Raw genomic sequence first — 25,835 nt, forward strand, 5'->3', positions numbered from 1 at the left:
ACATGAATAGTGTAAAACCTTAATAAGTCACTATATGACTTGTCAACATAGTCTGGCAAAATGGTACAGCTGACTAATGAGTTTATTCCACTGAAAGAATACTCAAACAATGATGATTGTCCAAATGTATACATCAAGAAGTTTGGTCATACATACAATCACCTAACGACGGAATTTAAAATGAGAGATTTGGGTAAAATCAAGTTCAGATTAGGTTTACAATTTGAGCACATTCTCTCGAGAATATTGGTTCACCAAGATACATATATTCAGAAAATCTTGGAGAAATTTAACATGGACAAATCATATCCATGCAAAACACCTACACTACGTTTGGATGTAGGTATTCTGGCCTGGAATCAGGAATTGGAATTGCACAAGCCTGAATTCTATTGTTTGGGTGGCTATGGAATTCACGTCCAGAATTCATTTGCAATTCCAATCAGTATCGAGGAGCCGCCCGCGCTTCCTAACCCGATTCAGAGCTCCCGCGCCCCGTATTCGTTGGAATTCGGCATCTCGCGCCCTCTCGCAAGTTAAACTTACCGCTTCGCTCTCCCTGAAAAAGGAGAATAAATAGCAGCAGGAAGCGAGAGGCGCGAAGAAGAGGCGGGACGAGGCGGGAAGAAGCGGGAGAGGCGGGAAGAAGCCGGAGACCAGGAGGCCACTGGCGGCGGAGGTGAGTCCCAGCCGTCCAACTCCTTGTCTCCTCCCTCTCCGGTCGCCCCTCTTTCCTTGTCTCCTCCTTCTCCGGTCGCCCCTCTTCCCAGCAGGCAGAGCTCCGGCGCCCCCACCTCCTCCTACGGCTAGGGTCCCTTGAGCTCGCCCCATCCCCCATGCCGCCTCTCCCTGGAGCTGCTTCTCCTCCTTCCTTCCTCCTCCCTCCTTCCTCTTCCATCCCCCACACACAAATCTGCTGCCGCCTCACCCCTGAGAACCTGCTCGACCCAGCCCCCATGCCACCTCTCCTCGGAGCTCCTGCTCCTCTCCTTCCTCTTGCTGCATGCTCCCTTCCGCCTCTTCTAGCCCCTTCCTGGTCCATTCCCTTTCTATTTTTAATTTTTGCAAGAATCCTAATTTTCCCTTTTTATATTCAGGAACAAGTTGTGACCTGTGCTAGTTGTTGTTGGACTTTTGCTGTTTCTAGCTGCTGCTGCTAGCCGGTTGAAGGTAAAATCTTTATAATTGCCCCAAAAAATTATGCATTGTGTTGTAGAATTGTGTTTTAGAATTGAGGTGTGTTCTGCAATATAATCTTACAAGTAGATGTTGTATTGTAGCTACTCTGGCTTTATGTCATCAGATCAATTAGAGTTGGTATCATGCATAGTTGAAGAAAATAAAAGAAGGAAGAGGAGAACGATTGTTTTGACAGAATTGTATGTTGAATCATGTCTTCTTGCTATGGCGTATTTGAGTACTCAGAGGGGACCAAGGAACTTAGGCAGTTTTAGTGAAGATGAGCGAAAAAATAACTATAGGATGTACATGCTCAAAGAGATGTATGATGGTTCTGAAGTGGCTTGCTGCACTTGAGATGATACAAGGTTTGTCACGTGCTGACATGCTACGGTCTTATGGGAAGCTCATACTTAATGAGCGGTTGTTTGATGCTCTTATGGAGCTTCCCATGGCCCTGAGGAAGGCATGGCTCCTAATGTTGCCTTGAAGTTTCTGAATGTTTGTTGTAAGGGATTTGAAGACTAGTATGTGATGTGTGCAAACTATCTAGTTATGACTTGTAACTCGGTTGTTCGAGACTCTTATTTTGATGACTTGTAACTCGTTTGTTCGAGACTATCTTATTTTAGTGACTTGCAAACTACTATCTTGTTATGAATTGTTGCTGCATGCACTTCCTACAATATTTTACCATGTTTGTACATACAACACTGTTGCCATGGTCAATTTTCGAAATATTTTCATTACTTTTTTGTTTGTACATATAAATCATTGAAATACATACGATTGCTGTGCATAATTTATTTTCAGACATGTACAGAAAGTTAAAGCTTCATATACATATATATGCTCAATTCCTCAATATGTACATCCAAACATGAATTGGAATTGGTCTCTCCCTTGAATTCCATCAGCCAATCCAGCGAGAAACCAAACAATGGAATTGGCATTCCAGCCCAATTCAGATTCTTGGGTGAATTGGAATTGGAGCTCAATTCAATTCCTCAGCCTCCAATAACTACATCCAAACGAAGCACTATGGTAGTTCGATCTCTAGACGTAGAGAAAGATCCATTTAAACCAAAAAGTGATGGAGAGGAAATTTTGGGACATGAGTTCCCATATCTTAGTGCTATTGGGGTATTAATGTACCTAGCAAATTGCATTCGCCCGGATGTTGCATTTGCAGTAAATTTACTAGCAAGACACAACGCAGTTCCAACAAAACACCATTGGGTGGGAGTCAAGCAAGTATTTCGCTACCTACAAGGCACTAGAGATCTAAATTTATATTTTCAAAAGGAAAATCAAGATTCTGAACTAATCGGATACACTGATGCTGACTATTTATCTGATCCCCACAATGCCAGATCCCAGACCAGTTTTCTGTTACTACACGGTGGGACAACCATATCGTGGAAGTCTTCTAAGCAGACACTAGTGGCAACATCCACAAATCATTCTGAAATAATAACTTTATACGACGCATCTCGTGAAGGTGTATGGCTACGCAGAATGATTAAGCACATACAACAATCATGTGGTATTATTTTGATTGAATTACCAACAATTATCTATGAGGATAATTCTGCTTATGTTGCACAGATGCAAACAGGTTATATAAAAAAGCAATATAACTAAACATATTGCACCTAAACTATTCTATCCTCATGAATAACAACAAAATGGGAAGATAAATATCTTACAAACCAAATTATGTGATAACCTCGCAAATTTGTTCACTAACTTCTTACCCAAGTCCACATTTCAAAAATGTGTCTATGAGATTGGTATGTGATGACTCAAAATTTTGCAAGCATCAGGGGTAGTATACACCTGAATTTAACCTGTTCATAACATCATATTGCACTCTTTCTTATTATGAGTTTTACTCACTAGTTTCTCATAAAAAGGTTTTTAATGAGATAATATCAACATAGATTATATGTCATATTTTCTACTTTCCCCACTGGGGTTTTTGTGGATAATATACAAGGCATGTTTATTTTTCCCATAATTCTGTATGAATTATCAAGAAACAATATCCAATATATGTTGTACCATTTTCTCCTTATTTTTCCCATTGGGGTTTTTGGAAGGAGTTTTCACAACATATCAATATCAGTATTACCTTTCTCAATATTTTGCCCACAGGGTTTTTGGAGGAAATTACAAGATTACAAGATTCCATGATGTTTCAAGTATATACATATCAACGGAGCAAATTGATCAAGGGAGAGTGTTGAGAATCATTAGTTATGATCAATTAGGATTAATTATTAGTTAATTAATAGTTAATAGAGCAGTTAAGGTTGTAACAGCTCGCGTCCCAATTTTCCCAAAACTGGGACGCGAATGCCAAAACTTGGGACACCAAAGCATGTATTGGTGTCCCTTCCCCTTGTATATATATGAACCCAATCAATGGAAACTACACACATTCATTTCATTCACAACAGAAATAATGGTTCTACACCCTCCGTCTCATATCAAGTGGCTTTCTATTGCATGTATCTAGATGCTTTTTAGGCATAGATACGTCCATATTTGAACAAATTTGAGTCACTTAATATGGGACGGAGGGAGTATTTTTTTTATATTCTTGGAACCAAACACTTAACCACTAGTTCCACTTGTAATCAAGTGATTCTGCATTATTGAGAAATAAGATGTTAGACATATCGAGGAATATTCTTTTTCGAGAACAAGTGGTTCCATTTCTCTTTCATATATTCTAAGAACCGAAAACCAAAGACAAGAATCATCTGAAAGTTATAGCAACCAAACACTACCTAACATCTCCTACTGCGGTGGTTTCTGGACTTCTGCCTCTCGAGTACCTACCCCCCTCTCGCAGCAAAACTCCGCTGCATGTCTGTGAATCCAATGGACTACTGCATCCGCCCCCCTGAAATTATCTCCACAACATGCATAGGTATCATGTTTCATCCTACTTTTGCAACACAATAGCAAGAACTTAGCATCCGAGAAACCTCTTTGGTGGTTGTCCACCAACTCCACCTCGTGCACACGAAACTGCACGCATCTCCCTCTCCCCTCCCCAGCTCCCCTCGCGCCGTGCCTCCCTTCTCGCATTGCGCCGCCCATGGTCAGATCCGTGCCGCCAGTCTCCCCACGGCTTCGATCCGCACACGTGGCGTCTTCTACTGCCAAATTCAACTATTGCCAGTGCAGGTTTGCTCGCTGTCGGGAGGCGTTGCAGACCGACAACACGTGTGGGAGGCAACTCTCAGGTGAGATTTTGCTTTTTATTTTTCTGCAAATTAAAAGAAGTAAAACTAAAAATAAAAATGGGAAACTAAAATGAGATGTTCAAACATTAAAAGCTCGAAATAAAAAAGTAAAAAAGCAAACAATTTAAATGCAAAAGTTGGGAAAAAAACAAAAGTTGCCAAAAAACAAAAAAAAACTTAATCGGACAACCCAAAAATGGGATGTGAATCGTCCACACTATTCCTCTCGTCTTGATGGTCAGTCGAAGAGGTAAGCTGTTGTGCGCCAAACGGCACATGAACTGTTGAACCTTTCCTGGGCATGAAGCACTTCATTAGTTAGACTACACAAGGCGCGATGGTGCGAGTACGTCTGAGCACTTGGAGACATCTTTACAAGTCACATGTTATATATCACGGTGACACCGGTACTTTTCTCTGTTCTGGTTTCAGTAAAATGAAACAGGCCCCTTAACATTGTACTCCTACATGAATTTTGTTAACGCGCGGAGGATGATTATGGATGAGACAAGAGATCTCTATCTACTGTTTCTGACGTGTGCAAATATATTGTCTTTTCTATCATTAATTATAGTGTGAAGGAATCTTGATTTACCTTTGCAGTCCAAAATCTAGAAAAGCTTTTCAAATGTTTGGTACGTGATCATTATTGTCACTTCGAATTTAGTACGTGATCATAATTAGCTGTTGTTTTGAATACCACGACCATATCATTGGGACATGTTTGGCACTGCGTTTAGTTGGAGCTTGAAATGCTGAACAGCGTCGCAATCCCTCATTTAAACGGGTGTGTTCAGCATCAAGTGGAGCCGCGAGAAGAGAGAAGCTTTTCACGAATAAATTCTGGAAGTAGGCCCAGTCATGGATGGATCCCGCGGGTTGATTACTCGACCAAGCCGGCCCGTTCCCTTTTAAACACGTCCAGAATAATATGGGATGGTGTCGCCTCCAATGTGTTCTCAGGTCTGCAGATGTATACGATTGGGTCAGTCGTGTACCGCCATATTCCTTGAAGATCTTTTGAACCGGTCCTGCCTCGAGACAGGAACTCGTGTGATCCTTCGAGCAAGTGCTCCGCATCAGGGCGGAGCTGTGTAGGCTAAACCTGATGCACATGAATGCATTAGGGTAAAAGAGAAAATTTATGCTAATCATGAGTCTAATAAGTCTATGCATCAGGTTAAAGTGGTAAGTGGGCATCAAGAAAACATTTGTTTCAGCTCCACCCCTGCCGAGACGACGCCGGGGTGCAGGACCAGTCGCTAGGCAATGTAAGCTCATTTCTCTCGTGAACAAGCAAACTTTTGTTCACAATACGAAATCAACGATGAATGGTCAAAAAATGGTACAACGATGGCAGTGGTGACCACCGTGCCCACAATCATCTCCGTGACAGGTTGATCAGGTAAATTGAGGCGGCGTGGTCAGCATGGTCATAGAGATGTGCCGCAATGTGCCAACGTGTCCACGGCATGCCCCCAAGGGCATCAAGGCTTGGACTTGGGGAAGGTGCTCTGCTCGCATCCACTTCCTGCGCTCTCTGGTTCCGTCATCGGTGTTGTCGATCTCGCGGTGGCGCTGATGTGGCCCCCAATAGTGGCCAGACGAGCAACCCATGGGTCCATGGTGTTGAGTGTTGGTTGTCTTGGGAAGGCGGTGCGGGTCGACGGTCAATTGCGCGGCAAGGTTGCTACTGCTGCTATGCGATATGTACCTGGACATCGAGCGTGTATCATATTTTATCTTCCTATCAGATAGGTCTTTTGGGATGCTTGGTTGTGTGTTATATCTTAACAGGAGCCAAGAGGTCTCGAGTTCGAAGCCTGGCTTTTCCAATTTATCCTAAATTGTTGGTGCCTTCTCCATCCACGTACTGGCTTTTTGAGTCATAACTCTGACTTTACACGTGTTGACTTGTATTCCCCGTCACAAGTTGTGGAGGGGGGGGGGGTGATAAGCATCATATTTGTACTGTTTTCTAGGCATGTTTCTATTTAGAATTTTGTATTTGAACACCGAATGATTCTAAAATGTCAAGAACTTATACATATACTTCTAATATGTGGCAAAAATTACATTGGTTCTTCTCTTTTGCAGAAAAGGGCGAAAATGCCCAAAATGCTGTCAATTTAGATCATGAAGAGAAATTGATGTTCCTGTCATTAACAGAGGAGGGACCTGAGTGTAAAGAAGACATAAGCTCCAAGGGCTAACTAAAGAATGGAGGGATCAACTTGTGAAAGAAGATGAAAGGGAGAAGGACCTGGATGCAAAAATGCCAAAAGGGATTATGGGCTGTTTGGTTCATGACAAAACTTGCCCTACCAAAATATTGGCAACCAATGTTATTTTGGTGTTTGTTTGGTTCACTAATACAAAAAACCCCATCCGTGATCCTCCTCTAATGACGGTTAAAACGGACCAAAACACACACCGCCACTGGAGTCCTCTCGAGACATCCACAAGCGCCACCAGTGGCGGTGATAAGCCCCACCACCGGTGGTGGTGAATATTGTCCCGAAACAAGTCACCACCACTGGTGGTCCATCACCAGTGACGGTGTTTGTCACCGCCACTGGAAATGGCCATGGAAACCCTAACAACCACCAGTGGCGGCCGTAAAGAAGACCCGCCACTGGTAGGCCACCCGATACATGATGGTACTATTCAGTCTCAGTGGACTTCTCTGAACCCCTTAAGCACCGCCCGATCATTCGTTTAGTACTCAACCGGAACGGGGAACGCACTGAGCACTGAGTAGTAACCACCGGTAAGTGGGGCGGCGGAATCCCTTTTATGCTGGTCGGAACTCATGTAAACTAGCGAGGTGGGACTAAAGAGGGGAAACTGGTGGGAGAGCACCAGTGGCGGTTTATTTTTCGGCTCGCCGCTGGAGGTCACCAGTGGCGATTTATCCGTACACCCGCCACTGGTGACCTTCCTATATATAAGTACTGTGCGAGCTCGAAGCTGTTCGAGCTCGTGCGTCTCTCTTGGACCAGTTGCGGCTCTGCTCCTCACCGGCGGTGAAGCCCTGCCAAAATTGATGGCGGCGGCTCGAAGGTAGCTCTCCCCCCCCCCCCCCCCCCATCTCCTTCTTCTTTCTCTCCCTTCTTCCTCCACTTCTTCAATTTGGCCAAAAAGCCATTAATGGCATGATGGCCGGTGGTGGCAAATCCGGCCCCGATCTCTCTCTGGCGGTTCTCCCGGGCTGCCCCCGCTGTCTCTGGAGCTCCCCCTCACCCTAGTGAGGGCCATCCCTCCCGGATCCCTCTCTCTCTCGCTTTAATTTTGCTCCGATGAGCTCCCTCTCTCTCTAGCTCTCTCTCTCTCTCTCTGCAGCTCTCTCTCTAGCTGCTTATGGGGGAGCTTAGCACCTGGGGGTTAGCCCTAAGGTTAAGCTTAACCTCGGGACCGGTGTACGTGCATGTTAAGCATATTAAATGTGTGTTGACACCGTCCTTTGTGCATGTTAAGCCATCCGCATCAAGACCCGTCCCTCGGAGAGCCGCAGCACAATCAGCCCCGTTGGAGCCCCGTCCAAGTGCCCCATCTGGGATGTAGGTCCCCCATAAACCAGACAGTTCTGATTTCCTGAGACGCAGGAAAAACAAGAGGGAGATAGACGGCAAGGCAAGCAAGGGCTCTTCCAAGGAGGGGAAAGAGTCGTCTTGTACGGAAAGAAAACCAAAGATCGCGTCGCAGATAGAAGGGATTTGGGAAGAGCGACCAGACATTCTGAAGATGCCCACCCACCCCCGTGTTGGAGATAGATTGCCCGATGGATCTTATTTCGTGGACAGGCAATTCTCTTAATTTTTGTTGTTCCACCCCGGACAACCGATGGTGTCCCAGGATGACCTGTATCGCCTGCCACGGGAGATGCAAGAGCTTTATGAAAAAGTACATGAATGTGGCATCATCAAGCGCAGACCTAACAAATCTGGAAATTAGGTTTTGAGTGCCAAAGCATTATGGCTTCTTCGACTCCAATACGGGGGAAATCCAGAGGGAAAACGACGTTACCTTCAGCGTTGACTTACTCGACTTGTTTCACCTCTTCAACTGCAAGTGCCTTGACAACGCCATATTAAGACTGTGGTGTGTACACTACACGAGGGAGCCCTATAGGGTGAAGCAATATGGGATGGCCGTCGCCGACCCCCTTCTCTTCAACGCCACTTTGCTTGGTCCAGACCCATTGTTGGCCGAAAGTAGAAGGTTGGCGATTGAATACCTCACTCAATTCATGTTGAAGCACCAAGACCGCCGTTTTGTATTGATATTGTACCATTTACAGTAAGTTGTTTTCAATTCGCGTGAATACGTACATCTTTTTCCGTCGGAAGACTTGCTTGTTATATTATTTGGCTAATACAATGTGCGTCCTTTTGTGAAACAGCGGCCGTTGGGTGACAATCGCCATCTGCCTTGATATGGGAGGGGTCACATATTTTGATCCACTGCGACGCAAGGGGAATGAACCACAACGCGACTTTGAGCCAATCAAATATGTCATCGACGCAGCCTATCACGACGCGGTCAAATGGTACGCGATGCCTAGCTTCAGCCGCAATCGTGACGCTCTCCTCAGGCACACTTTCAACTTCCCCTGTGAGCAACAGCCTGAAGGATCCTTACTGTGGTTACTACTGCGCGCACACTATTCAGCAGATGATCAACGACTTCCAGCCGAAGGGAAAGAAGACTTTCGAAAAAGTGAGGAATTGGTTTTTGGCCAACGCCGAGTTAGAGCACAACTCAGAAATTCTCGTGTACGAGATCCAGAAGGACATCGGCGAAATCCTCAACAAGGAGGTACTCAAATCGAGCGGGGATTACTACGGTGGCGGGATTGTCGCCAAAAGTGGTTAAATTGTGTGGAACACTTCTATTTGTGGCTCATTCTTTCAAACACTTTGTATACATGCATGTGACTTGAATGTTTAACTCGTGTGGAACTTTGTAATATATTTGCTGCTATTCTGTTTCTTTGGTGTTGTATACTGTGTTGCTGTATTCCTGCTATTTCTGTGCTACAGGAATATTTATTTTTATAAATAATTCATTTATTTATTTCGACAAAAAATAGTACCAGTGACGGTTATACACCACCGCCACTGGAAAAAGTTCCGTGGCGGTGGCAAAAGACCGCCACTAGAAATTTCCAGTGGCGGATAATTTGCCCTCCACTGATGTACTTCACGCACTTTTCAGGTGGTGCCGGAGGGATTTATAGTGGCAGTTTGTAAGTCTTCGGTGGCGGATATTTTACCCGCTATTGGTGATCTCGGTGCAGCAGTGGCGGGTACAATACCCGCCACCGGTGCTAAAACCTACAATGACGCAGAGTTGGTGGCGGGCGTGATCACCGCCACCAACCACATTTTTTGACCGCCACTATAGGGGTTTTCTGGAGCAGTGGTTGGTAGCCAAAAAATTGGTTGCCAAAAAAATCTTGCCAACTTCTTCATACCCTTCTTCATAAATCTTGCCAAATTTTTGACCAAACATGGGTCGGCAAATCCTTAGCCAATAGTTGGCAAAAATTTGCAAGACACAGATAGTCAATAACCAAACAGCCCCCTAAATCCCTAGCTTCTTCTCTCGATTGCCTTGAGCCTGGTACTTCTCTCCCTTCCCCCGCCTCCTGCTCCACCACCGGCCAGGCCAGCGTGGCGGCGCGCCACTGAGCCGGTTGCTGCTCTTTGCCTCGATCCGGTACTGCTCCTCGTCCAGACCGCTTACGTCGCGCACCGTGAAGACCTGCAGCAGCCCAGCAGCTTGTGCAAGCACGAGGACAAACCTGCAACTCCTCCCCTTCTCCAATTGGTGCTGCCTCACCTCTTTCTCTCTCTCTCTCTCTTCCCGGACCCCCTTGTTGCTTGCTGTTTGTTTGTACGAGAACTGAGAACCTGCTTGATCTTTGAAATGTTGAGTTGAACCTTGATATAATTTTGGATTGTGTTAATTGTCAGATTAGTTTGTGGTCAGTGAGTGCATTGAGCTGTTATAATGCCAACATGATTTATATTTTATATTTTTTGTAAAAGGTCCCTGCAATATATATTAAACACTGGTGGGTCCGGAGAACCCACGGAGTACAGCCCGAGTCGAAGAAGGACTCAAAGAGAAAGAAAAATTACAACGGAGTCCAAGGACACCCGCCTTGCTCCCAGGCCAAGCAGCACACACGTGTCTAGAGCATGATTTATATTTGTGAAATCTGTCAAGTACTTGTCTTATGGTGGCCTGAGATTTGTATGTAATTTGTACTAGTCAACATGCTTTAATTTTATGTGATAATATACTTATGTGCTGCATGTTCTGATTCTATCCTTATCTAAACACTTGCTTCTTCCCTGTCTTAATTGTTTGCTAGTGAAATTACTCGTTTCTCATGTTCATTGTCTTTGTCATTGTGTTCTACTCTTTGACGTCTGCTTGTTAAGTAAAACGAAAATACTAAAAATATTGCTTTGTTTGCTACAAATTCCAAAATCAGTTCCTGTGATCTAGCTTTAACCGAGCATTGTTGTCGCAGCCTAGTCTCTGTGGGGAACCTCGACAAACACTAGTAAATTTGCTTCGATCAGTGGTGTTGAAGTATATATGAGCGGATTGTCTGGCGGTCTGGTCCTTTACACCTTTGTATGCCACTCCTATGTTAATCGGTTCAAACTCCCCAATTGTATTGTTTCCAACCTCTCAAATTGTTTTTTTGATCAATAATAGCGAATGAATCTTTGCCTTCGCAGTCCAACATCTAAAAAGAATCTTTTTACCCTTTGAAGTCAACAAACTTGATTGGATGAACCAAAATATACGTATGAGTATGCAAAAGAAAGGTATTGAAATTATCTAACCAACGCAAGAAGAATCAGATCAATTATATTTACCAATAAAAAGATATGATCAAAGCAGTAACAGCTGACAGAAAGTTACGAAAATTAATCTATAATCGATTTAAAGGAATAACAAGAAAGATGAAGTAATCGCGGTCTTTCCTTGATCTCGTGGTAAACCTGCAGCAAAGTATTATGAACTCGTGATAAACCTGCAGCAGTGTTAGAGAGATCTAGAACGAAAAATCCACGAAGATCCGAGAAGAACAGAGATAACACCGCCAACGAATCTTTTTATTGCAACGACGTCGATCGATTACAAAAGATGCAACCATGCATCCAAAAACTCTCCAAGAATTGATGTAGATCCAAAGCTCTTAGTTCCCTCACATCCTTGCTAAAACCCTATCTAGGACGCCCTCTATTTATAAGGAATTCGCGACGCTAAACCGAGTCCGAATCCAACACGAACTCCTCTGTCCCGGTCGTTATTCTGCCCGTGGGGCCCACAGACAACCTCGGATTGAGATGATTCCAAAAGCAGAGTTGTTCGTCTCGATGACGCTCACAACTTTCATGTGGAGCACTTTTCCATCGGACGTTATCTTGATGACATTACTGTTTAATCTTTAAACAACACTCATCCAGCCACGGCTAGACCTACATGTTTTCACGTCGATGCCACTCCATGCCATCACCTTTTCTTGTGATGTCTTCAAAACTCGACCATCACGTGTCGAATATATCCAATACCGTACATCTCCGGTATCAACAACGTACGACAAACCGGTGCCCTCCGGATCATCATAGTCTTCACTTTCATTGTTCCTTCGCACGAACGTCCCGCGTGACATTGATCCCTCGACCTCAATTTCTCCCAAGCTTCGTCCCTCGATCGTGTTATTGACCACGCTTCTTTAGCTCTGGCAACACCTGAAAGCGAACACACAAATAACCAGTACAAGCACAAGTCCACGACTTGACTCAGGGTAAATTCCACACAACTCACGCCATGTTTTCACATAAGAAACTAATGGATCAACACACCACTAGCAAAGCACCAAGTCCAAACAAGATACAAGTCATCATATAAGTATCCATATTATCCAAAGTATCCACATCAATGTTTCACCTAAAACACTTGCTAATGTTACACATCACCTATGATTTCACAATCTCCCCCTTGATGAAAACATTGGCAACATCTTCTTAACACTAGACATTAAACATTGATAGGCACACACATTCACTTAACTCTTAGATTTTCAAGATTTTGAAAACAAAACGAAAAACATCAAAATGTTGGAGAAACACCAATAAACACCAAAATATTGGTAAAATATGGTATGTATATGTGTTAAAATCTCTCCCCTTTGACAATGAATTTCATCAAAACCACACAAAAAAAGTTATTTTGTCATATTTCATTTTTCTTTGTTGTAATGAGCATTATGAAACATCATGAACATGATAATTGTGCATTCAAGTCATGTAAAAAGTAGTTATACTCGACATGTATATAAGTATAATGTAATCTACACATGACTAAAAATCAAGTATTGTTACGATTTATTGCAAGACATGGTCTCCCCGTGTCAACTACATCAATACTTGAATACAAAATAACTTGCAGCACATTACATTAAACATAGCGCTTTATAAAAGCATAATATTTATTTTCATTGAATTTATATGCCAAGTCAATTCAACCTTGTCAAGCCTATATTTAAAACACCATGCCAAACCTATGTCCAAAGTGCAATGATTAACAATCAGAAGCTTAAGGCAAATGGTAAGCAATCAGAAGCTTAAGAAAAAGGTTTCAATAAACATAGCAACTTCCAAGTTCATACCAAAGTACAATGGTAAGCAGTCTCGTGAAGATGTAATGTGACATTGGCATATTTATTTAGTAAAAATTGCTTGACACCACGTGTCTTTGTATATTTGAAACCTTGATACCATTATATTTTCATCATTGTTAGTAATTAAGTATCCAAGACCAAAATAGCTAACAAAGTTTAACCATGACAAGATTTAGTTCAAGTTATCATTCGTATTAGAAGTCATGTGATAGATTACTTCATACGAGCATACATATAAAATGACAATGTCCTCAAAACATAAACGTGGTTGCAAAAATGTCATTTCAGGATGGAATACAATGCTCATTACTTTTTTAGATTTTTTTATTTCTTAAAGATAAAAGAACAAAAAAAAGCAACTGAAAAGATATTTTACATATCGTACAAAAAGAACACAGTCCCCCTCAAACCATCCCGTATGGTTTGATTACTCCAAGTTCACCTCGAAGAAAAGCAAACCGAGAAGAATCCAATAGTTTAGTAAAAATGTCTGCCAATTGACGTTCGGTATCTATAAAGTTGATCACAACATTTTCTTTTTCAACATGATCTCTAAGAAAATGATATCTTATATCTATGTGCTTAGTTCTAAAATGTTGCACCCGGTTTTTAGCAATACATATAGCACTAGTGTTATCACAATAAAGTGGTACACTTTCTAAAGTAACCCCATAATCTTTCATTGTAGCTATTATCCATAAAATCTGTGAGCAACAGCAAGCAGCAGCTACATATTCACTTTCAGCAGTAGACTGTGCAACAGAACTTTGTTTCTTAGAAGACAAAAGTACTAAAGAATCACCCAAAAATAAGCATGTACCAGATATACTCTTTCTATCAATTCTACAACCTCCAAAATCAGCATCCGAAAATGCATGCAATATAATACTAGAGGAAGCAGAAAGCCAAATGCCAAAAAATTGGGTGCCATGTAGATATTTGAAAATCCTCTTGACAGCTTGTAAATGTGATGCACGTGGGGAAGCTTGAAACCGTGCACACAAGCATACAGAAAATTGTATATCCAGTCTAGAGGCAGCAAGATAAAGAAGTGAACCAATCATACTCCTGTACATCTTTTGGTCAACAGATTCACCATCCTCATCAAGATGCGACGTCGTAGATCCCATTGGTGTCATAATAGGCTTGCAGTTTTCCATCCCAAAACGTCGTAGCAGATGCTTCGTATACTTACTTTCATGTACAAAGTTGTCCTCCTTTGTTTGCTTGATTTGCAGCCCCAAAAAGTAAGTAATTTCGCCCATCATGCTCATCTCAAATTCCCTGCTCATAGTTTCTGAAAATTCTGACACCAAAGCATGAGGGGCACACCCAAAGAAAAGTTGATCATTGCCATGCTTGAGTACAAATAAGGTTTTATCAACATTTCCCATGGTAAACCCCTTTTCAAGTAAAAATGGTTTTAACCTATCATACCATGCACGTGGAGCTTGTTTTAAACCATACAAAGCCTTTGAGAGTTTATAAACATGGTTTCGGAAATTTGGATTCTCAAAACCTGGTGGTTGCTTAACATAAACCTCCTCATCAATGAAGCCATTGAGAAAAGAACTTTTAACATCCATTTGATAAAGCTTGAAACCTTTAGATGCAACAAATGCCAATAAAATTCTTATAGCTTCTAATCTAGCAACAGGGGCAAAAGTTTCATCAAAATCAAGACCCTCAATTTGAGTAAAACATTGAGCAACCAACTTAGCCTTGTTGCGAACAATAACACCATCCTCACTTTGTTTGTTTTTAAAAACCCAACGTGTACCAATAAGGGTATGACCTGGAGGTGGTGAAACAAGAGTCCAAACTTTGTTACGCTCAAAATTTTCTAATTCCTCATGCATGGCATTGATCCACGATTCATCAGTAAATGCATGAGATATATCTTTGGGCTCAAAAGAAGCAACAAATGCAGAATGATTGTGAGAGTTAGAATCGATAAACCTTAACCGTGTGACTTTCTCAGTCATGCTTCCAATAATCTGTTCAGGAGGGTGCATCTTTTGAATGTGTCGGGGTGCTGAAATATTTGACTCAGCAGCTTGCTCAACCCCAGCTTGAGTAGTCGAGGTAGTCTCCTAAGGGTGATCAACTGTAGCAGCAGTCGTAGTAGGTGTAGGAACAGCTACAGATGGTGCATGGACAGCAAGGGGCACGCCATCCTCCTCATCATCTTCATCATCTAAAAATATTCCCTCCCCCTGAACATATGTTCCTGCATTAGAAACAAGAGGACTAGAGCCAGAACTAGCCTCATGAAAAGTCACTTCACTGGTTTCCATTAGTCGGTTAGTCTCGTAAACATAAACATGATAACCACGTGAATGAGTAGGATATCCAAGAAACATGCCATCATATGATCTAGACTCAAACTTATCTAGATTGCCAGATTTAAGAACAAAGCATTTGCATCCAAAAACTCTTAGGTGAGATATAACAGGTTTACGTCCAAATCGTAGTTCATATGGCGTTTTACCAATTTTGGATTTCAAGAACACACGATTTGAAAACTCGACCATCAAATCCATGCCATTAGCTCCTCTTGTGATGTTTTCAAAACTCGACCATCACGTTTCGAATATATCCAATACCGTACATCTCCGGTATAAACAACGTAGGACAAACCGGTGCCCTCCCGGATCATCGTAGTCTTCACTTTCATTGTTCCTTCGCACGAACGTCCCGCACGACATTGATCCCTCGACCTCAGCTTCTCCCAAGCTTCGTCCCTCGATCCTGTCATGGACCACGTTTCTCTAGCTCTAGCAACACCTGAAAGCGAACACACAAATAACCAGTACGGGCACAAGTCCACGAGTTGACTCAGGGTAAGTTCCACACAACTCACGCTATGTTTTCACATAAGAAACTAATGGATCAACATACCTGTAGCAAAGCACCAAGTCCAAACAAGATACAAGTCATCATATAAGTATCCATATTATCCAAAGTATCCACATCAATGTTTCACCTAAAACACTTGCCAATGTTACACATCACCTATGATTTCACACATCGCCATAACAACAACCAACGTAACCATGGGCGCTCGCGAAGACAAACCATGCCGCCGATGCTACCGACACAAGCGTTGTCCTGGCCTCACCGCTAGTGCAATTGTATCTTCCCTGCTCTTCCCATCGACGACGAGCAACCCCTCACCGGAGCAGTTCGTCGCACTGCCCCATCTTCGTACCTGATCTGACCTCCGCCCAATCAAGTGTCTCCTTTGGATCACCGCTCCCGGTTCATTCCGTCCGCGCGCAGAACTAGCCAACGCCTGCCGCCTTGACTTGACCGCCGCATCCGCACCCGACGACCTCGCAGACGCCGCAGCATGGTCGCCCGTTGGCTGCGTCTTCCTCACGCCCTTCGCCAGCACCACCACCATGCCCCAATGCACAGTCGCTCGAAATGCAGCAGCAGCAATGGCCGCAGCCCCCGCACTCCATTGCTGGCCAGAACCAGCCACACCAACATCAGTGTGAGACTGTTCGTCCGTCAATTCAAGCCATTAGACGCTATTTTGATGGATGCTCGCCCACGGATGCCCGTGCCAAGCCCCGATGGATCTAGGCCCTGCCGTCGCCTACGTCGTGCGGGTTTTGCCCCACGGTAGAGAGGGGAAGACATGAAGGAGGGATGGTGGCCGCCGCCTTGAGCTCGCAATCAGGGGCGGAACCAGGATTTCGTCAAGACCAGGGCCGTTGCTCCAAATCGCTAGAATTAGCAAGCAAGATCCAGGACAAATCGTGAAATCACCAAAATTAACGAAGGAAAAAGCTTCGGCGCCCTAAGCCGCGGCCCCTGCTGCCTGGGGCCTATCTCCGCCTATGCTCGCAGTGGAGGTTGGGGTCGCCTAGTCGCCCGATCCGTTTATTTGGGATTACATATTTTTTATGTTTGAGATGAAACCTATCTATTTCATTATTACTTCGACGTACCATCCAAACTACTCCGTATTTTTTTTCTTTTTGAGAAATACCATCCAAACTATTGGCAACGCAAGATTGTACGAAGGTAGAGTACAACCCTGCCATACGGCTTGGGAGCGATACCTATCTCGAGTACGTGTTACACGTTGGCACTGGCTTTTTTCATTGGAAAAGGCCGTGAGGTTTCTCATGATGCACTACGCTCAACCGGGGAGGAGAGACGTAGCCAGTGTCTCGATGGATCCAATAGGACCATCTTTGAGCCTGACGCGCTGGCTGCTTGTCAATAGGCATTTGAGAGAATCTGTTCATGTCATCGCACGTGCAGGGCTTGGGGACCCGTCGCTCGTTGCTTCTGAGTGTCGGTCTTAATTTGTCACTTACTACTAGAAATCACAGCTTTCCCTAGGGCAAAAATCTTCACCTAGAGCTCATTTCTCTTTTCTAGGTAAAGTAAAGAATGCCTCGCTGGCTGGAAAAGATGCTCACGGCACCACCGCACCACGCGAGACAATGAAATATCCTCCCGTTTTCTCAATGAAAAACAAATCTGGTCTTCTTTCTCCTCTCACCCTCACCACGCCACCCCGCACTGCCCTTGCTCCGCCGTACCCGCGCCGCCCCGTCGTGCCCACCGCCGCCGGCCTATCCCGCGAGAATAGCCACCCTACCGACTCCCTTCTCTCCCCCTGTTCCTCCCTACCGCTGCACCTCTCCCTTCTCTCCCCCTTATCTTCTTCCTCCCTTGTGCGGCTGCCCTCCTCCCCAGATCGTTGGTAGAGGGGATCCAACCCCCTTCCTCTCCACCAGATCCGGCCATCCTAGGTCCGGATCCGGCGGACTGGGCAGCGAGGAAGGCCGGCGATGGCTCCGCCTTTCCCTACTGCTCGAGGAGGCCTGCAGCAAGGCGCCGGTGGATCAGGCCGTTCCCCCTGCTCCGAGGCGGTTGGGGTCGTGGTCCGCTGCTCCGTCTCCACTGCCCGCAGATGACCTCCTTCTGCAAGAGCAGGAGCATCACCAACGACGGTATCTGGCTGTCCCGGGCATCACCGGCACCTCCACTGCCATGAGCACGTGATCTCCATCGCCCATCCCGGCTATCCATCAATGGTGAGCCCGTCTCCCTTCCCCCCCTTCGCCCTTCTACCCAAACGAATCTGATCTTTTCTCACTACTACTAGCTTGCGGCTGTTGGTTAGATTTGAATTTGATCTTCATTATTTACATGCTTCACTTTGGTCACTGAATTTTTATCTGAATGCAATTCCAGTTGAAGTATTACCACACCATCTATGGAATTTCATGTATAGTTGCAGAGAAAATTAAATGCAAACAGTTGTGTGTGCCGGCACCATCTGAATGCAATTTATTACCACACCATCTGAATTGCTGCGGGCCACAAGAGTCAGTTGTGCGTGCAAGTACGGGCGTCGGCCAAGGTGTGGAGGACAGTGAGATGATCAGCTTGGTGCAATCTTGTACTGCAAGCAGATTCTATGGACGTTGTCTTAGTCTGAGAGGCACAACTGAAGGTACTCACAGTACATTGCATTTGTTGTTGGAGTTTGCATCAACCAAAGTAGTTCCTAATTTCCTGGAGTACCGTTGGTGATATATAATCAATATATGTGCATTGCGATTAAATGCAGTCCACCATGATATCTTACTGACTTTGTTCTGATTTGTTCTCACCTATTCATGCCAACTCATTTAATTGTTATATGTTGTTCCCAAACTATTAGCTGCTTGATAGACAAGTACTCCAATACAGGAAAATGGATATTATTTTCCACAAGTGCAATTGTAATCCTCTGGCGATATGACTGCTTATCATCAAAAATGAAAGAGAATAAAAGGTAACATCTTAACCTGAACAAATGCATCTGGTATTCTGGTTAACATAAAAGGGATGCTGCTTTGTTTTTAAGATTCGATGTGTCCCCTACTATCACCATCTGTAACTATAAGCAGCATCCATATCTCTTATTCTGGTTAAGTTAATGGAACCGTACTTTAAATATTCGTTCTTTGATTGTATTCTGATCAAGCTATTATTGATGAAGCTTGTTACTTCACCATGTTGTTTAATGTGTTCATGGAGTATTATTACAGAAATTTCTTTTGCAGTTAATCCAATAATAGCTTGCTGATGCTTTCCTGTATTTGATTTTGTACATGTGCTAGCTTTGTCACCATCCTTCTGTAGGTATGGTGCTATCTTCAATTTGATATCTTCTTATCTTCTCAGTACAACTTTTGCATAGGTGACTACCATATTTATTTATCTTGCATTGAAATTACATGGAAATCTCTTATCAGGTTTTTTGTGTGTAGTGATTCTTCCAATGGTGAGTTAAGTTCAAGAATGACATTGCTCCTTGAAGAAGAGGATATGATTCAAAAGAAATGCTTTAAATTTTAGATACGTGCTTGCATGTATGCACTTACTAGTATGACGCCGTTGTGCTGCTGTAACAGGCTATTTTTTGGGTGTAACGGGCTATTTTTTGGTGTAGCAACAACACTTGCTACTGATAATGAACATGTTACTTGAATAAAGACTGAGGTTGACTAAATTAATTTGTGTTATGTGCAGTTTCTTTTGGTTATATTTCTACATTTGAATTTTTTTGAATTATGGTCATTATGAATTCAAATATGGTCAATGCGGATTCATATATGGCAAATATGAATTCAATATGGTTTCCTAGAGTGTATTTCAGATTTTGGTAGGTAAAGTTCTCTAGGGGAAGATGATGATGTGGCATACCAGATTTTGGTCCCACACCTACAACTGCATGTGATAACTTTTCCTAGGGTTCTAGCCCCTAGGTAAAGAATGTTCCCCTAGAGTTATTAAAACGCCCTTAGGTAAAGCCTTCTTTCCCACCATACTATACCTAGGGTTTTTTCCCTAGTGCGGTCCCTAGGTGAAGTCATTACCTAAGGTTTTGGGGCTGGCCTAACGCCTTCGCGAGCGACCGCGCGTACACAGGCAGCTGCATGCATACAAAGCTTTGGATATCGCTGGCTCCGCATGCAGCACCAGGAGAAGATGCTCCGCATGCACGCACATGAAGCTGTTGCTGATTAATATTTTAGAAAATTTAAAGTTTTAAATATTTTATGTCTAAAATGGTGCACTAAATTTACGATATTTACGATCCACTTTCGCTATTAGCTTTGTCTCGACGAAACCTTCAATACTAGATCACGTATGGGTATGCTTTGATGATTTTCTCGCTTTAAAAATTACCACCCATTAATTTATGAAGTTGCCATCGCAACTTTTTACAAAATAAGATGACGATTCATGCATCATGGCATGGTATCAAAACTCTTAGACCGTATACTCAATTTACGATTTATATTCACGATTAGTTTGGTCTCGACAAAATTTTCAAAACTAGATAACATGTTGATATGTTCAACAGAAAAATCAATCTTAAAATTATCATCTAATAATATATCAAGTTGCCGCCCCCGTTAGTAACAAATTACCATGCGGTAACTGCATACAAAATGGGTGGTAATTTGTGAGTTAAAACTACCACCCAATAATATCTAAAGTTACCCCACGGTAATATATGAAGTTGCCATCATGTCCGTAATAAGTTACTATGTGATAGAAAAAAAAATTCAAAACATGACGGTAACTTGTGCATTGTTGTCCGGTAGCAAAATATCAGATTTTTGTTTTGTTGAAACATATTCAAGAGGAACCTAGTCTTGAAGCTCTCGTCGATGCGAAGTTAATAGCAACAGCGGATTATGAATCGAACAAATGATTTGAGTTAGATAGCATATTAAATATGTAAAGTTAACTGGTGCATGTATATATGCCCTAAAATGCTTGTTGCAAGCTTAAAAAAAATACTGCTTGGTACATACATCAACGCTAGAAAAAAATGATGGCGCTATATAGCTCGCATGCGGCGTGCGTTGCTCTCAGGAGCAAGCTTCTAAAGTTGCCACCTACTAACATATCAAGTTGCCACTTAACTTGTTATATACTTGCAAATTACCACGTGCTAACTTTATATTTAGTTATACATTATGAAGTTGCCACCCAATAATGTTTGAAGTTGCCACCTAGTAATATATCAAGTTGCCACCTAGATCCTTGGCTACAAATTACTAGTGTGAACTTCATACCGATCTATACATTAAAAAATTGCAGTCCAATCATATACTCCCACATTTCCATATTAAGTGACTCAAATTGTCTAAAAATGGACGATACATGTAATATTTCAACACTTAATATGGGACGGAGGAAGTATATATGAAGTTGCCACCATGACAGTGATACGTTAGCACATGGTTAGTGATTTCAAAGTAGAATGACGACTTGTGCATTATCGTCCGGTAATAAAGGGTCACGCAAATTTGTGTCCAAGCATAATCGAGGAAGATCTAATTTTGAAGCTCTTGTCGATACGAAGCCATTTGTGAAAATAGATTGTGAATTAAACAAATGATCTGAGCTACAATTTTTTTTGAATCGTGTGAATCAACCGGTACTCATTTGTGTGCATATCTAGCCATAAGCCATGTATGCATGCATGCGTGCACGCACCAGGCCTAACCAGGCCCTGACACCAGCAGCATGCCGTCGTACGTGAGGGAGGTTGGACGCTGCACATTCCGTCGCGCGCGAACACTCCAGCGCTGACGTTCACGCTTTATAATTTCCGAAGGTTTTTTTCTTTCACCTAGAATATTTAGCACTAGGTAAAACTGTGCATTCTAGTAGTGACTGTATCAGACTGACGTGAAGCACTTAATTAATTAAGCAGAACACATCTTAGTAAATATTCACAGTTCTGCAGGTGTAGAGTACTTCTATATACTGTGAACTGAGTCTAACTCAGCTGGTCTGATTCCTTGTGGTGGAATCAGCCCACCTAGGTTCAAGACCTAAACTTGACATGGGTGTCATATTTCCCTTAAGAACCGTCGGCTCAGACTTTCGGAGGTGGTCATAGGGGTAGGATGTGCGTGTCTACATCCATAGGGGTAGGGTGCGTGTTTACACGCGTGTTGTGAGCATCTGCGTTTGTACTGTGTTAAAAAAATAATTTTATATTAAATTCACCTGTCATAAGTTTTGCGACTGTTGCGTTGTTTACGGAAGAAGTTTGTTGATGATTGCTTGGAATTGGAAGGACAACGTGCACACAGAGCAAAAAAAAACGAACGAAAAAAGCGCGAGCCTCGCGCAAGGAACTCGTGCCCTTTCACCGGCCATCTCCAACAACCACAGCGGAAGACGACGATGCAACAACAGCAGCAGCACAGTGGAGTATCAATTAAATTAGCCGAACGCACGGATACAAAGCCGCCACCAAACCTGTACACTCAACCGCAACGAATCTTCAACGGATTTTAAAAAGAATATTTTGATCACTAGCAGACTAGCTAGGTCGCCTGCTCTGCTGTGATTCCGTTCTGTTCTAGAGTATTCTACACAACGATTGCATCAGCAGCAGCCGCGCCACCGACACGCGCGGCGAAGCGAGCGCCGCAGGCATTGCGGGGCTGCTGGTCAGGCGAGTCAGCGGCGGTGGCGTCCGTGAACCAGGGACGCCGGAGCGCGTCCGCGGCGCTGAGCCTCGTGTCCGGCCTGCAATCCAGCAGCCCGCTGAGGACGTCGAAACCGGCGGCGGACAAGGCCGGGAACATCTCCCTGAGCCGGCTGGGCGGCCGGGGGCGTGCGCAGAGCGGCGAGCCGGCGCGTGGCAGGCGCGCGAAGCCGGGCCAGGACTCGATGCCGCCCATGCCGACCGCGTCGAACACCCTGTTGAGCTGGTCCATCTCCGACCTCCCGGGGAAGAGCGGCGCGCCCCCCGAGAGGAGCTCGGCCATGATGCAGCCCAGCGCCCACGTGTCGACGCCGGCGTCGTAGTCCCGCGAGCCCAGCAGCAGCTCCGGCGCCCGGTACCACAGCGTCACCACGGGCGACGTGTACGGCGCCGTGGATTTGGTGGTGTCTTTGGCGAAGAAGCGGGACATGCCGAAGTCGCAGATCTTGAGGTTGCCGTGGGCGTCGACGAGGACGTTGTCCGGCTTGAGGTCGCGGTGCAGGACGCCGAGGGACTCGTGCATCGCGCGGGCGCCCTCGAGGAGCTGCCGCATGAGCCGGCGGCACTCGGCCTCCGGGAACGGCCGCCCGCGCTCGCGCATGGCCTGCGCCAGGCTCGGCCCGACGTACTCCATCACCAGGAACGCCGCCACGCCGCCAGCGGCATGGTCGAGGTGCGCGGCGCGGAGCTCGACGAGGGACGGGTGGCCGCGGCACGCCTCCAGGCAGCGCGCCTCGCGGAGGAAGACCTCCTCCTCCTCGGCGTCCTCGTTGCCGCAGTAGCCGCGGAGGCGCTTGACGGCGACGACGGCGCCCGTACGGCGGCACCGGGCCTTGTAGACGACGCCCGACGCGCCCTCGCCGATCTTCTCCAGCCTCTCGTAGTGCTCCATCGCCGTGGTCTCCGCGGGCTTTGGTGTTTCTCTCGCGGGCCGGGTCGTGGCGGAGACCGCGGGGAGGCGCCTCTTTATTGTTGTTGCGCGCTTTGGTGAGGCTTTCGTCTTTCGGTTCGGTGCCGCGTTGCAGTCGGCTTGAGTGAGTCACTGCAGGTCTACGTTGGCAGGTTCGTTCGCCTGTAAACGCGTTGACTAGTTTGGACTTTCTTCACGGGGTTTAGTTAGGCTTGGGCCGGGCTGGCGGCTGATGGACCGACGCTTAGTTCGGCCGAGCCGGTTGGGTTCAAAGTTCAAACAAACAAACGTCAAGCAATGTCCACGTCCAGCGTGCCTAACCTGCGTGGAGTCGGCGCGATCTCGAAGGCGCGATCTGCGGAGAGACGGCCGGATGGGCTCCAGCCCCAGGCCACAGCAAAGCATGAGAGGTATCGTCGGTGGAGACGCAAGATGGCCCTTTCTCGTGCCACGACGAGAGGTGCGCTAGAAATCCAATACTTTTCCGCTGCTGCTCTGCCTCAATGGCACGCGCTCGATTGAGCTCTGGTGTGCACCCTGCACGTGTGAACGTGACCTGCTCCTTGCAGTAATACTCGTGATGTTGGCAAACTCCGTAGCATGGTTGTGTTAGTTCTCCGCTCTTAGACGTGGCCTGGTTTCTTGCGATGGAAACCAACCCATCTAGGTTCAAATTCTTAACTTGATATGGATGTCGCTATTTTTTTATTGGTATGTGATGTATCCATCAACAGCAAAGCGCTAGCTGTGATTTCGTCAAACTCTCAAAAACTGCCGACTCAGTCTTTCGGAGGCGCTCATAGGGGTAGAATATGCGTGTGTGCGTTCATAAGGGTGAGTGTATGCGCGTGTTGTGAATGTTTGTAATGTGTTTAAAAAAATTTAATGGATTTCTATTTTAGTTTTTTATAAGATCCTGTGCGATCATGGGATGAGCTTTCCACACAAATTCCTCTGGAAAAGCTAAATCCCAGCTAGGATCGACCAGAGTATTCCTTCTTTTTTCTTCTTTTTGGCTGGTGCTAAACGAAAGAACACGGACTGAAGGATTTATAAGTTGCTTCCTCGAGGCTGCAGTAAAGGTCCTGTAACATTGCCAATTACGACACTATTCCTATGTGGTGACGATAAACCCATTTGGAAACCGTTTATCTTTTTATGTTTACATGTTCCATTGCCGTCCACAGACCGGTGTGTCCATATGCTTCGTGGTTCTGATGCACCCTATTGGGACGCAGAAATTAGGATTCCTGGCTCTGCTTTCGGGCAGTCTTGCTGTCGGTTTGTACAAATTTTCAGCTACGTTTACATTTTTTTTTGAGAAGGCCAATGCCATATATTAAAATCAATCAACCCTCACAGAACCATCTTTAAAATAAAAGAGAATTACACGCAAGTTCTTGTATGTAAATGTCGTTATCTTCCTCCTGCACTTGTCGATGGCGCGCCATGAGCAAAACTCGATGCTGCTTCTAAACCTCCGAACCACGTCGGAGACAGAAAACCGTTGTTGACGTAGTAGCCGGAAAGTCGCCGGTCAGAACCTAAAGACACCGGCGACAGTGCTCTGAGAAACAGACCACCATCCCGGAGAAGAAGACGACGAAAAGGGTTGGATGACCATCTCAGATCCGGCCAAACGAATCCGAGAAGACCTTGCCGCACTAAGTCCACGATGAGGTCGAAGCTGGCCGAGTTCCATCGATCGGAAAAGGAACCGATAAACCGAAATGCGTAGACGACCTACAAAGCACAAACACAGAACCAGATCCACCACTCCAGAAGAGTAGCGGTCAATCATCCCGCACTCCTCAACGCCACCGGCAGGATCGCCATTGACGAGGTGGATGAGGAGTCGACAAAAACTTATTATTGAACCGCACAGTGCCGCCATCACCACCATAACTCGGCTGTCGGTTGACCAAACCCTAAGTTTTATAGATCTGCCATGTTTCTTGGTTGCCTCATAAAAATTCAGATACAGGTCATGTGTTCAACATAGATAAGCAAAACAGTTAGTTCCAGAATTAAAGCATTTTCTGAACGGTTGAGCGATAGACATCATTTTATAGAAGTATTTAACCGAATCGGTGTAAAATTTAGTAGGTAATGAACTGGATTAAGTCGAGAAGTATAGAACATAAGATACGCTATTGATTAAGCCGAGAAGTTTCCAATTGCGAAATGTCAAGATATTTTTTTTGTTATTGCTGTCAAGATATTCACTTCCATTTGCTATGGTGC

The 25,835-nt window shown here is 44.7% G+C and overlaps 1 protein-coding gene and 1 long non-coding RNA gene across 2 annotated transcripts; one reads left to right on the plus strand and one right to left on the minus strand.

Annotated features, from left to right (window-relative positions):
• Positions 1-530: 530 nt before the first annotated feature.
• On the plus strand, positions 531-1,855 carry LOC100832368. The gene is made up of 3 exons (XR_138404.4): positions 531-679; positions 1,098-1,170; positions 1,281-1,855. It is a non-coding gene; the product is annotated as an uncharacterized LOC100832368 (long non-coding RNA).
• A 20,520-nt stretch (positions 1,856-22,375) lies between these two features.
• On the minus strand, positions 22,376-23,697 carry LOC100835043 (putative cyclin-dependent kinase F-2). The gene has a single exon (XM_003576574.4). The coding sequence runs from the start codon at positions 23,571-23,573 to the stop codon at positions 22,563-22,565; it is 1,011 nt and encodes a 336-aa protein (XP_003576622.1). The 5' UTR covers positions 23,574-23,697; the 3' UTR covers positions 22,376-22,562.
• Between the last annotated feature and the right edge of the window lie 2,138 nt (positions 23,698-25,835).

This window comes from Brachypodium distachyon, chromosome 4 (genome assembly GCF_000005505.3).
Source record: "Brachypodium distachyon strain Bd21 chromosome 4, Brachypodium_distachyon_v3.0, whole genome shotgun sequence".
NCBI lineage: Eukaryota > Viridiplantae > Streptophyta > Magnoliopsida > Poales > Poaceae > Brachypodium > Brachypodium distachyon.

Bases quoted from the DNA above. Each gene is read 5' to 3' on its own strand.
- LOC100835043 (XM_003576574.4), bottom strand. From the start codon at position 23,573: ATGGAGCACTACGAGAGGCTGGAGAAGATCGGCGAGGGCGCGTCGGGC.